Source organism: Drosophila arizonae, chromosome 4, assembly GCF_054131065.1.
Source record: "Drosophila arizonae isolate 15081-1271.41 chromosome 4, UAZ_ARI_1.0, whole genome shotgun sequence".
In the NCBI taxonomy this organism is placed as follows: domain Eukaryota; kingdom Metazoa; phylum Arthropoda; class Insecta; order Diptera; family Drosophilidae; genus Drosophila; species Drosophila arizonae.
In genome coordinates, this window is record NC_142924.1 from 6,108,690 (window position 1) to 6,118,807 (window position 10,118).

A 10,118-nucleotide genomic window follows, 5' to 3' on the forward strand; every position below is an offset into this window, starting at 1 on the left:
AGCTGCTGCAGCAGCAACAGCAGCAGCAGCCGCCGGAGCAGCAGCTACTGAAATCCGCCCAAGTTGTGGGTAATGCTGGCGTAAAACAAAAGCTTATCCTGTTACTGCCTGCCGGTCTGCTGGAGACGTAGGTGTTGGCGGGAATGCTGGCCACGGAAATACGTTGCCGTTGCCACAGCATGTGGCACACATATACACACACACACAATGGCATATAGTGGGCGAAAATCCAAGAAAAGACTCACGAATGTAAGCCAGACATGCGACTCGTAATATGCTCTATAATGCAGTGGTACAGTTTTAAGCCCTCAATATTATTTATTTATTTAACTTAAATATTTACTAAATGAGAGCAGAAATTATTTATGCACGTCTTTCAATTCCATTTATTTCTGCCTGCACTTTAATTTGCAGCCTAACGAATAGACAGCCCACCTTTTGACTTGCTTTCTCTTTTTCTCAAATTATGTCAGCTCCAGAGGCATGGCAATTGTGTTGCCTATATAAATGGTACTTCTTGGCTTTTCAGCCAGCAGGATTGAATAAAACCAGCTTATGCCAAGCGGTCCATCAACTTGAAAATGCGACATCACATTTTTGATCTTAGTATGAAAATATCGAAAATCTGATGCTGGCAAGAGGGCTGTTAATTTGCTTTAACAGTAACAGAGCCAACTGAGAGAGCCTTTTAACAGTGAGGTAGGCGAGCCTTGCAGCATTGAATGGCAGAAATGTTGTATATGCATAACAGAATGGCTGTGTGTGATCAGCAAGCCAGGCAGATTTAAAGGAAGAACAGCATGGTCTGGTGTCTGACATATGATTGGCAGCACTAATTGTTGCGTGTCAAAAGCTAATTTGAATGAATGAACGAATAAACACAATTGTCAACAAAGCTGTTACATGAACAACTTTTCATTTTAAGCTTTAAATATACAGATGCTCGACTGCATGACATATTCGCTGTATGACTTGAAAAGTTAGGGTATTACAAAAGCACCGGCATGCCAGAAAAAGCGCAGCCACAAAAATGGCTGTGGCAGTGAGCACAGAAAGGCACACATAAAGTCTGTGAGTCTGTGTGAGGATGAGAGAGAGGAAAAATGTAGTTGCGAGTAAATGTAGTTGTTGTTGCAGTTGGCTGGCAGTGGTTGCCATTTAGTCGCTGTAGTGCGATAGTTGATAGTGGTAAGCACTGAGCAGTGGCTGTGGTGCAACAGGGTGTATTATGGTCGTTAAGTTATTACCTACCGCGCCGACAATGGCAAAGTTTACACAGTGAAACTTTCCAAAAGGGAAATTCCTTCAACGGCGACGGCCAACGCCACATAGAATGTTGTGGAATGAATTGTTGTTGATGCCTCCCGCGCAGAGCTTGGCGCGGATTTTCCTTGCTGTAACAACGAGAAAAAAAAAAGAAAGAAAAACCAACTGAATGTGGCATAATTTCGCTCGTTGCCAAGTCAGCGACTGCCGCTGGCCGAAGAGCAGCTCAACATAAAACTTGAAAAAAGCAAGAAAATAGAAATGAAAATAAAAATTAAAAATAAGTAAACTTTGCTTCTGGCTTTTTATTAGACAACGGCATTTTAAGCCACCTCCGATGCTTGGCAAAATTAATTGCAATTAAAGTATGGAATAGGGAGTAGAGAGCGTGGTGTAACTGTGAAAAGTCGGGCTATTTTTTTTTTTTAATATTAATTATGGAATTTGGTGGCAACTTTTCAAGCAACTAAAACTTTTGCATATTATCATCAGTCTTGATTAAGTTCATGCTGAGATAACAAGCTAATTCGTATTTATGGCTTGTCTCTTTTTTGTTTCTACTCCCTGGTGTCATCTTCTCTCCTTCCTGTAATCACATTTCTTCTCTTCTCTTCCCTTTCCATAGGAACAATGTGGATCTGGCACCTGGAGATCGTTATGTGCGCATTGCCTTCGCCGAGGCGGCCAAGGAAATCGACATGGCCATCAATAACACCCTGGATATGCTCTTCTCCAATCGCTCGTCGCGTGCACCACCCAACTATGGCGAGCTGCTGCGCGTCTTCCGGTTTCCCACCGGCCAGGCCAGGCAGCTGGCACGAGCCGCAGAGATCTATGAGCGCACGCTGGTCAACATTAGGAAGCATGTGCAGCAGGGCGATAATCTGACCATGGAGAGTGAGCAGTACGAGTTCAGGGATCTGCTATCGCGGGAGCATTTGCACCTGGTGGCTGAGCTGTCCGGCTGCATGGAGCATCGCGAGATGCCCAACTGCACGGACATGTGCTTCCATTCGAAATATCGCAGCATTGAGGGCACTTGCAACAATCTGATGCATCCCACGTGGGGCGCTTCCCTGACTGCCTTCAGACGCCTTGCTCCGCCCATCTACGAGAACGGCTTCAGCATGCCCGTGGGCTGGACCAAGGGCCTGAAGTATGCGGGCCATCCCAAGCCCAGTGCTCGTCTGGTATCCACCTCACTGGTGGCCACAAAGGAAATAACGCCCGATGCCCGCATCACCCACATGGTCATGCAGTGGGGTCAGTTCCTGGACCACGATCTGGATCATGCCATACCATCAGTTAGCTCCGAGAGCTGGGATGGTGTCGATTGCAAGAAGACCTGCGAAATGGCGCCACCCTGCTATCCGATTGAGGTGCCACCGAATGATCCGCGCGTCAAGAATCGTCGCTGCATCGACGTGGTGCGGTCCAGTGCCATCTGCGGCTCCGGCATGACCTCCCTCTTCTTCGACAGTGTTCAGCATCGCGAGCAGATCAACCAGTTGACAGCCTATATAGACGCCTCCCAGGTGTATGGCTACAATACGGCCTTCGCCCAGGAGCTGCGCAACCTCAGCTCCGACGAGGGTCTGCTCCGTGTCGGCGTCCACTTCCCCAATCAGAAGGACATGCTGCCCTTTGCTGCGCCACAGGATGGCATGGACTGTCGCCGCAATCTGGACGAGAACCAGATGAACTGCTTCGTGTCCGGAGACATTCGAGTCAACGAGCAGGTGGGTCTGCTGGCCATGCACACCATTTGGATGCGTGAGCACAATCGCATTGCCCGCAAGCTGGGCGAGATCAATCCCCACTGGGATGGCGACACGTTGTACCAGGAGTCGCGCAAGATTGTGGGCGCTCAGATGCAGCACATCACGTTCAAGCAGTGGCTGCCTCTGATCATTGGCGAGAGTGGCATGTCCATGTTGGGCGAATATCGTGGCTACAATCCCCAGGTGAATCCGAGCATAGCCAATGAGTTCGCAACAGCTGCTCTGCGCTTTGGCCACACCATCATCAATCCCATACTGCATCGCTTGAACTCCAGTTTCCAGCCCATACCACAGGGACATCTGCAGCTCCACAAGGCCTTCTTTGCTCCATGGCGCTTGGCCTATGAAGGTGGAGTGGATCCGTTGATGCGCGGCATGCTCGCTGTGCCCGCCAAGCTCAAGCTACCCGATCAGAATCTGAACACGGAGCTGACGGAGAAACTCTTCCAGACGGCTCACGCTGTGGCCCTCGATTTGGCTGCGATCAACATACAGCGTGGCAGAGATCACGGCATTCCCGGCTATAATGTCTATAGGAAATTCTGCAATCTGAGCGTGGCCACGGACTTCGAGGATCTGGCTGGTGAGATCACCAATGCGGATATACGTAAGAAGCTGGCTGAACTCTATGGTCATCCGGATAACATTGATGTCTGGCTGGGCGGCATACTCGAGGATCAGGTGGAGGGCGGCAAGGTGGGCCCACTCTTCCAGTGTCTATTGGTGGAACAGTTCCGACGGCTGCGGGATGGCGATCGCTTCTACTACGAGAATCCGAGTGTCTTCCAGCCCGAGCAGCTGGTGCAGATTAAGCAGGCCAACCTGGGACGCGTGCTCTGCGATGTGGGCGACAATTTCGATCAGGTAACGGAGAATGTCTTCATACTGGCCAAGCATCAGGGCGGGTATAAGCCATGCGAGGACATACCCGGCATCAATCTGTATCTGTGGCAGGAGTGCGGCACTTGCAACAGCCAGCCAGCGCTCTTCGACACATTCGTGCCACAGACCTACACGAAGCGTAGTCAGCGCCAGAAGCGTGATGTATCCAGCGACAAAGAGGTTCCCACTGCCGAGAGCTACGACAGCTCATTGGAGGCGCTGTACGAGGTGAACGAGGAGCGTGTTAGCGGCTTGGAGGATCTAATTGGTAGCTTCCAGAAGGAACTGAAAAAACTGCACAAGAAACTGCGCAAGCTGGAGTACTCCTGCAATGCAGTCGAAGCTGAACCAGTGGCGCCTGCTCCGCCCCAGCCCACGGTGGTGAAACCCAAACGGAGCCACTGCGTCGATGACAAGGGCACCACGCGTTTAAACAACGAGGTCTGGACGCCGGATGTATGCACCAAGTGCAATTGTTTCCATGGCCAGGTGAACTGTCTGCGCCAACAGTGCGGCGAGGTCAGCTGCCCGCCGGGCATTGAACCGCTGACACCGCCAGAGGCCTGCTGCCCGCACTGCCCCACAATGCCAACCAAAAAGAAGCTGGACAATTGAGACAGCTATTTGCATATCGACTTAACAATTAATCAACGCCCCTCTTAAACTTAGTAGCCACATTAACACTAAAAGCCGGCTTCCATTTGAGATTAAACATAGAAACGTAATTCAAACGACTTTTATCTTAAACGCTCACAAAATTTATAGAATTTATCGAATGGAAGCCGTCTTTCACTCTTAACCATAACGCACAGAGAGTCACAAGCAATTAATTAAACAAATTAACTAAATATTTACTGCTACACTTGTAAACAATAAAGCACAGTATCAAAACTTAGCACAAATTATCTACTGAAAGTTCACGTATTTTGTGTGCGTTCCCTTGGCTATCACTGAGTTGTCCTTTTTGTGCCGCAGCTGGCAGTCGATGAAGGCGAGCATTTTACCAGCCCGCACTAAGTTTGCCTCGATGAGCACCTCATCGCCCACACGAGCCGTTTTCAGGTAGCTAACATTAATGTCTACCGAGACGCCGGGATGGCAGGGCTTCGACATTAGTGCATAGGTCGTTATCATATCCACTAAAGTGGCCGTATAGCCGCCGTGCAATCCTCCAGCTTTGTTTATATGCTCTGGGGCAACTGTAAATTCTGCTTTGCAAATTCCATCGCCGCCATCCAATATTTTTACCTAACAAATGATTGAGTCCATTAAAATCCATCAAGTCCAACGCTTACACAACCAATCAACCTTTTCCAAGTGCCGCTCAAATCCTGTCGCTTTGGCTATAATCTCAGATATATGCTTAGCAAATTCCAAGCCCTTTTTGCGTGTGCCCATATTTGTGTTGTTACGAAACGCGTAGATAACAAATAAAAACAATCATAACAATAAGCTCTAGAGACGAGCGTTTTAGTGCTGCAGACTATCGATAGTTTATGGTTCTCCACATTCAACAGATGAAGGAGCTCATCTCATTTCCATGGCAGACAGAGACAACTAAGTGAGTTATCTCTTATTTATTTAGTTTTACAACTGATTACATTCATTTGCTTGACTCTGTGTTGAAATCCACGTATTTGGTTTGTCCACCTTTTGCAATGATCTTGCCATCCGCTTTATTGCGCAGCACACACTCAATGTATGCCATTTTGCGTCCAGCATGCAGCGTATTCGCATCCACCTCTATAACATCTCCTGGTCTGGCCGCAGATACGTAGCTCACACTTAGACTAGAGGTAACGCCGGGATGAGAGCCCTTAGACATTAGTGCGTATGTAGTTACATTATCTAATATGGTGGCCGTTAAACCGCCGTGCAGGGAGCCCAAGCGATTTAAATGCTCAGCTGCCACCGTAAACTCGCCCACGCAACGCCCTTCGCCGCCACTCGTTATTTTAACCTGCAACATTCAAATACAGCGCTTTATCGATAGTCCTGCTTACATAATTTATCGAAACAAAGTTTCAGCTGATTAGTGCAGTGCGTTGTTTTCCGTCGTTTCCTTACACAAATTTTTCGGCTGTCACTTACCATTTGAGTGACGCGATCAAAACTGGTGCCTTTGGAAATAAATTCGGCTACTTTTTTAACCATTTCAACGCCATTCTTAACTGACATTGCGGCTAGCTTTTTCTAGCTGTCCATTCGCTTTGAAATGAAGAAAGCTACTGAAGCAAACGCTAGCGATGGCAAAGGTGAATAAATTTGAGCAAAATGAAAAGTTTACAATGTGAATATGTGTGTGTGTGAGAATGGTGTGACTGTGTAAGTAACAAAATGTCTAGACGAGCGTGAGACATGTGAGATTCACGCATTTTTGTTTTGCTCGCTCTGTACGCGTCTGCGCTTGCATCGCCCGGCAAACGTGTGATAATTGTACTGAATGGAAGAACTAAAGAGTAGCAAATATATTTAAATGAAAAGGCATTAAAAGCAATAAATTGCAAAGGAAGACTTAATTGCTTAATATATACTTTTGCTTTTATTTAACAGCTCTGCATTTTCAAGTCCTGTGTAAATATGAAGTCAGGCAGGATTTAGTCCATGATTTTGTTTCATATACAAACGATGGCAATTGTATATCGTTGCTGGGCTCCAAGGCGGAGCTAGTTACTCTCGAATTAAGCTGCAAGCTGAGCCATCAGCTGCCCTTTCCGTATGTCGTGACCAGCTGGAAGTGTGACAACAAAATACGACCACTGGACCTGCTGGCGGAACAAGTGAATCTCCAGTATATCTATGAAAACGGCAATGTCCTGGAGCAGCAACACATCAGTCTGGATTCCGTGTACACAGCAATCTATTCACAGGATGTGCCTGTGCCCAATCTCATTGCCGCCAAGCTGGCCGACCACCTCTTGCCCGATGGGCAAATGCTAATGGCCACCTTGAACAGCTATGGTGCACTACATTTGTTGACTAAGCGCCCAGAGCAACCTGCCTGGGAGCACTACCGGAATGGTCTCGATGTGGTCGCCACACTACGGGACAACCTGCAGCGCCCGTATGAAGTGCCAGCTGCAAAGATCAAGACATTTCGACACTACCAGGCCTACATGGATCGCAGTTGGATAACCATGCTCGCTTGGCGACCAGTAGAAGGCGGGAAATATGTGCTCGTCCTGGGCACAGCTGCCGGCAGTATTTGGACATTGACTTTATGCAACAATGCATCCACGATTTTAGCCCATAGTGAACTACAGACACTTCTCGGGCGCATTTGCTTTATGCAGAGCTACGAGGATCTGCTGCTTGTGAGCGACAACAATGGTCTAGTGCATCTCTACAGATTCAGTGCCACAGAGGGAGAGGGTCTCTGCTTGGTCAAGACTCTTTGGCTGCGCCCGGATCACCTGGGCCTGCAACAGGCTGTGATTACGCACTGTCCGACAAGAGATTGCTATTATATAGCCTGCTGCAAGGCAGCGCATTTGCTCATCTGGTGCATGCCTAGGCAGGCGAGTGGCAAGTGGTTGGAGACCCGACTACACGTAGGTGGCATGAAGATCACAGGTGAACTATATTCACAATCTTGCTTATTAATTACCTCCTTATAATACTCCTCTCATAATCAAAAGGTTTCTGCGCCGTCGCGAACAACAATTACGCTTTGGTCACCGCCCGCGGACAGCTAAGCCTGGTCGAGCTCAGCCACAAGCCCGGCCAGCTGAGCACAAGCATGCGCTCGGTCAACGTCGACGATACGGAGAACGAACTGCCAATAGGCATATGGTGCAGTCCCAACAAGAACTTCATTACCATTCTCTCCACCCGCAACAAAGAGTATCTGTTCAACAAGGCGATACGCCGTAATCTGGTATACGCACACGTCTGCAAAATAGAAGAAAGTAATGCATTGGCACAGCTAGATCGCTGCCTCACGCCTAGTGTATCCATGAACAGCTGGAAGGATCTGCTGGTGGAAGTACGTTGGGATATCTTTCAAAGGACCAAGCTGGATGAGTATCTCAGCTATGCGCCAATCGATGGCTTCGCATTTGAGAATGTGGCCACAGAGGCACGGCTGCAGCTTAAGTACCACGTCTTGGAAGCCATAATTACAATACAGCGTGATCAACGCAATCCATCTCTCGTCGAGCAAACCGAACAGGAATTTCACCTTCTGTTGAACATGATTGAGCTGACGCATATGCGACTGCGTCTCCAATACTTGAGCGAGCAGAAGAAGCTGACCAAATTCCAGCGGCAGTCGGCGCAATGTCAACTGGCAGCCAGTGAACGAATTCGACAGCAGCTAAAGCAGCAGCTACTGGGTGAGAAGGCAACACATGTGGCAACCAAGAGTGCGCTTCTTGTTGAAATGGAGGAGCAATTTGAGCAGCTGCAGCTGAAGCTGAATATGAAAGAGATACGAATAACTCTGGAGGATCCAAACCTTCTATGCGCGATCTCTTATATGCAGGTGCATATCTACCTGAATATATCTTAAAAATATCCATATCTAATCGACTTTGTACTCCCCCAGCTGAGTCCTTCGCTGGAACGTCACTACTGCACGCTCTGTGGACGTCAGGTTTTGCTGGAAAAGCAGCTGCTTCTTGAGCTGTACCCACCCGGCAGCACGCTACTGTGTCCCTACTGTCATGGTAGCTACGCCTTGGAGTTATTGGATGCATAAACTTGAACAGTGCCTTCTAAATTTCAACACCAAATCAATGCCGCAAGCTTCAACTAGAGTTTTCTGTTTGTAATTCAGCTAGTTGAAACTTGGCTGCTTTGATATGGGCTTGAAACTTAAAATGTACCTGTTAAATTTTTATTCGAACTTAGATTATAAGTGCTCGTTAGCGTAATTAGGCAACGTAACTTAATACAGTGAAACATAGATAATGGGACTGGTCTCCAGCAGCAGCATGTCCTGCTCGAGCTGGCGCAAGTCGCACTCCAGCTTGCCCTTGCGCTGGCGTTTGTTCTCGCTGTCGATCAGCAAGGGCATCGACTGATATGTCTTGGTCATCTCATTCAGATGGGCGCGCAGACCGTCAAGTATTTCATTGCGCTCCTCCTGGTCCATGATGCGCATGCCGGGCATCTCAGGTGGGGCACCATCGGTGCGCACTGGCTGAGTCAGGGCGGCCATTGAATCCGATGGCTTGACACCGCCACACAACTCCATGAGACGAGCTCGCTCCTTGCAGCAGACAAGGTGTGCATCCTTGAGCATCTCCTTGGTCTTCTGTATGTAAACGGGCACCTTGCCAAAGTCCTTGCGGCAAACATACTGCGGCACCATGCCCGAATTCAATAAATTCTGGCGAGTGCCAGTGGGCGTGTCCACATAGCGTGGCGGTGGCGGACAGCGCACGGTGTTAGCGGCACAAGTCATATTACGCTTCACAAAATTGGGCACCATGTCCGGCTTCTTAATCTTCTTGCCCATCGGCGGCAGGGGTGGCATGTTGCCGCCCTTGGGGCAGACATGCAGATTCTCGCGACGCCACTTGATGCCCTGATTCTTGCGCAAGAAGGCGCACGGCGGATCGAGCGGCACATTGGCACAGCCCATGGTGCGATGATGTGCCTTCTTGGCATCGGTGAGCAGACGGACGCCTCCCTTGAGCATGATAACGGCATGCTTCTTGTGCTCCATATTCAGACGATCGCGTCGCTCCTTGGCCACAATAGCTGCCTTAGCGGATGTTTCTAGAGAGGAGTGGGGCAGGAGGCGTAAATTACATATTCCATCAATACAACTCACTTTGCTCTCTTCCTACCATGGACTACTGGCTCCCCTTCCGGCGGCTTCTCGGGAGCGCGCTCCATGTCCATAATATTCTCATTGTGATGTGTTATATAGACCAGCGACATGACTTTAGTCTAAGAAATTTCCTGCTTTTTGCGCATAAAAAAAATATATATATATTTATTAAGATATATATTATATCTGTCGAAATCTGTACTGTACTGAAAATATTTTTGTAATGCTAGCTAGTAATTAAATAAGTTATATATGTAACTAAGTTCATTGTTGCCTAGTTTCGAAAAACTTCCAAATGGTTGCTACACAAATTCGACTGTTGCTCTAGCAACATTACAAATACAACTTGCAGAGTTTTTGAGTTTATTTACACCCCATTGTGGACCTCGGAAGAGGGTACATTCATTGAA

The 10,118-nt window shown here is 48.2% G+C and overlaps 5 protein-coding genes across 5 annotated transcripts in view; 2 read left to right on the plus strand and 3 right to left on the minus strand.

Moving 5' to 3' along the window:
• The window catches only part of Pxn (Peroxidasin), a 33,150-nt gene extending 28,316 nt beyond the window's left edge, over nucleotides 1-4,834 (plus strand). The window contains exon 9 of the mRNA XM_018005811.2: nucleotides 1,892-4,834. Within this exon, the coding sequence (XP_017861300.1) occupies nucleotides 1,892-4,544 (2,653 nt within the window). The 3' untranslated portion in view covers nucleotides 4,545-4,834. The remainder of the gene's footprint in view (nucleotides 1-1,891) is intronic.
• On the minus strand, nucleotides 4,756-5,369 carry LOC108612831 (acyl-coenzyme A thioesterase 13). Its single transcript, XM_018005854.2, has 2 exons — nucleotides 5,238-5,369; nucleotides 4,756-5,177 (listed from the first exon to the last, which is right to left on the minus strand). The coding sequence occupies exons 1-2, from the start codon at nucleotides 5,325-5,327 to the stop codon at nucleotides 4,836-4,838; spliced, it is 432 nt and encodes a 143-aa protein (XP_017861343.1). The 5' UTR covers nucleotides 5,328-5,369; the 3' UTR covers nucleotides 4,756-4,835.
• Nucleotides 5,236-6,158, minus strand: LOC108612830 (acyl-coenzyme A thioesterase 13). The gene is made up of 2 exons (XM_018005853.2): nucleotides 6,021-6,158; nucleotides 5,236-5,889 (listed from the first exon to the last, which is right to left on the minus strand). Exons 1-2 carry the CDS (start codon nucleotides 6,105-6,107, stop codon nucleotides 5,533-5,535), a joined length of 444 nt encoding a protein of 147 aa, XP_017861342.1. The 5' UTR covers nucleotides 6,108-6,158; the 3' UTR covers nucleotides 5,236-5,532.
• On the plus strand, nucleotides 6,043-9,996 carry LOC108612809 (uncharacterized). The gene is made up of 4 exons (XM_089468304.1): nucleotides 6,043-6,184; nucleotides 6,483-7,502; nucleotides 7,568-8,412; nucleotides 8,476-9,996. Exons 1-4 carry the CDS (start codon nucleotides 6,145-6,147, stop codon nucleotides 8,626-8,628), a joined length of 2,058 nt encoding a protein of 685 aa, XP_089324430.1. The 5' UTR covers nucleotides 6,043-6,144; the 3' UTR covers nucleotides 8,629-9,996.
• Nucleotides 8,614-10,015, minus strand: LOC108612822 (enkurin). Its single transcript, XM_018005844.2, has 2 exons — nucleotides 9,725-10,015; nucleotides 8,614-9,653 (listed from the first exon to the last, which is right to left on the minus strand). The coding sequence occupies exons 1-2, from the start codon at nucleotides 9,816-9,818 to the stop codon at nucleotides 8,818-8,820; spliced, it is 930 nt and encodes a 309-aa protein (XP_017861333.1). The 5' UTR covers nucleotides 9,819-10,015; the 3' UTR covers nucleotides 8,614-8,817.
• Between the last annotated feature and the right edge of the window lie 103 nt (nucleotides 10,016-10,118).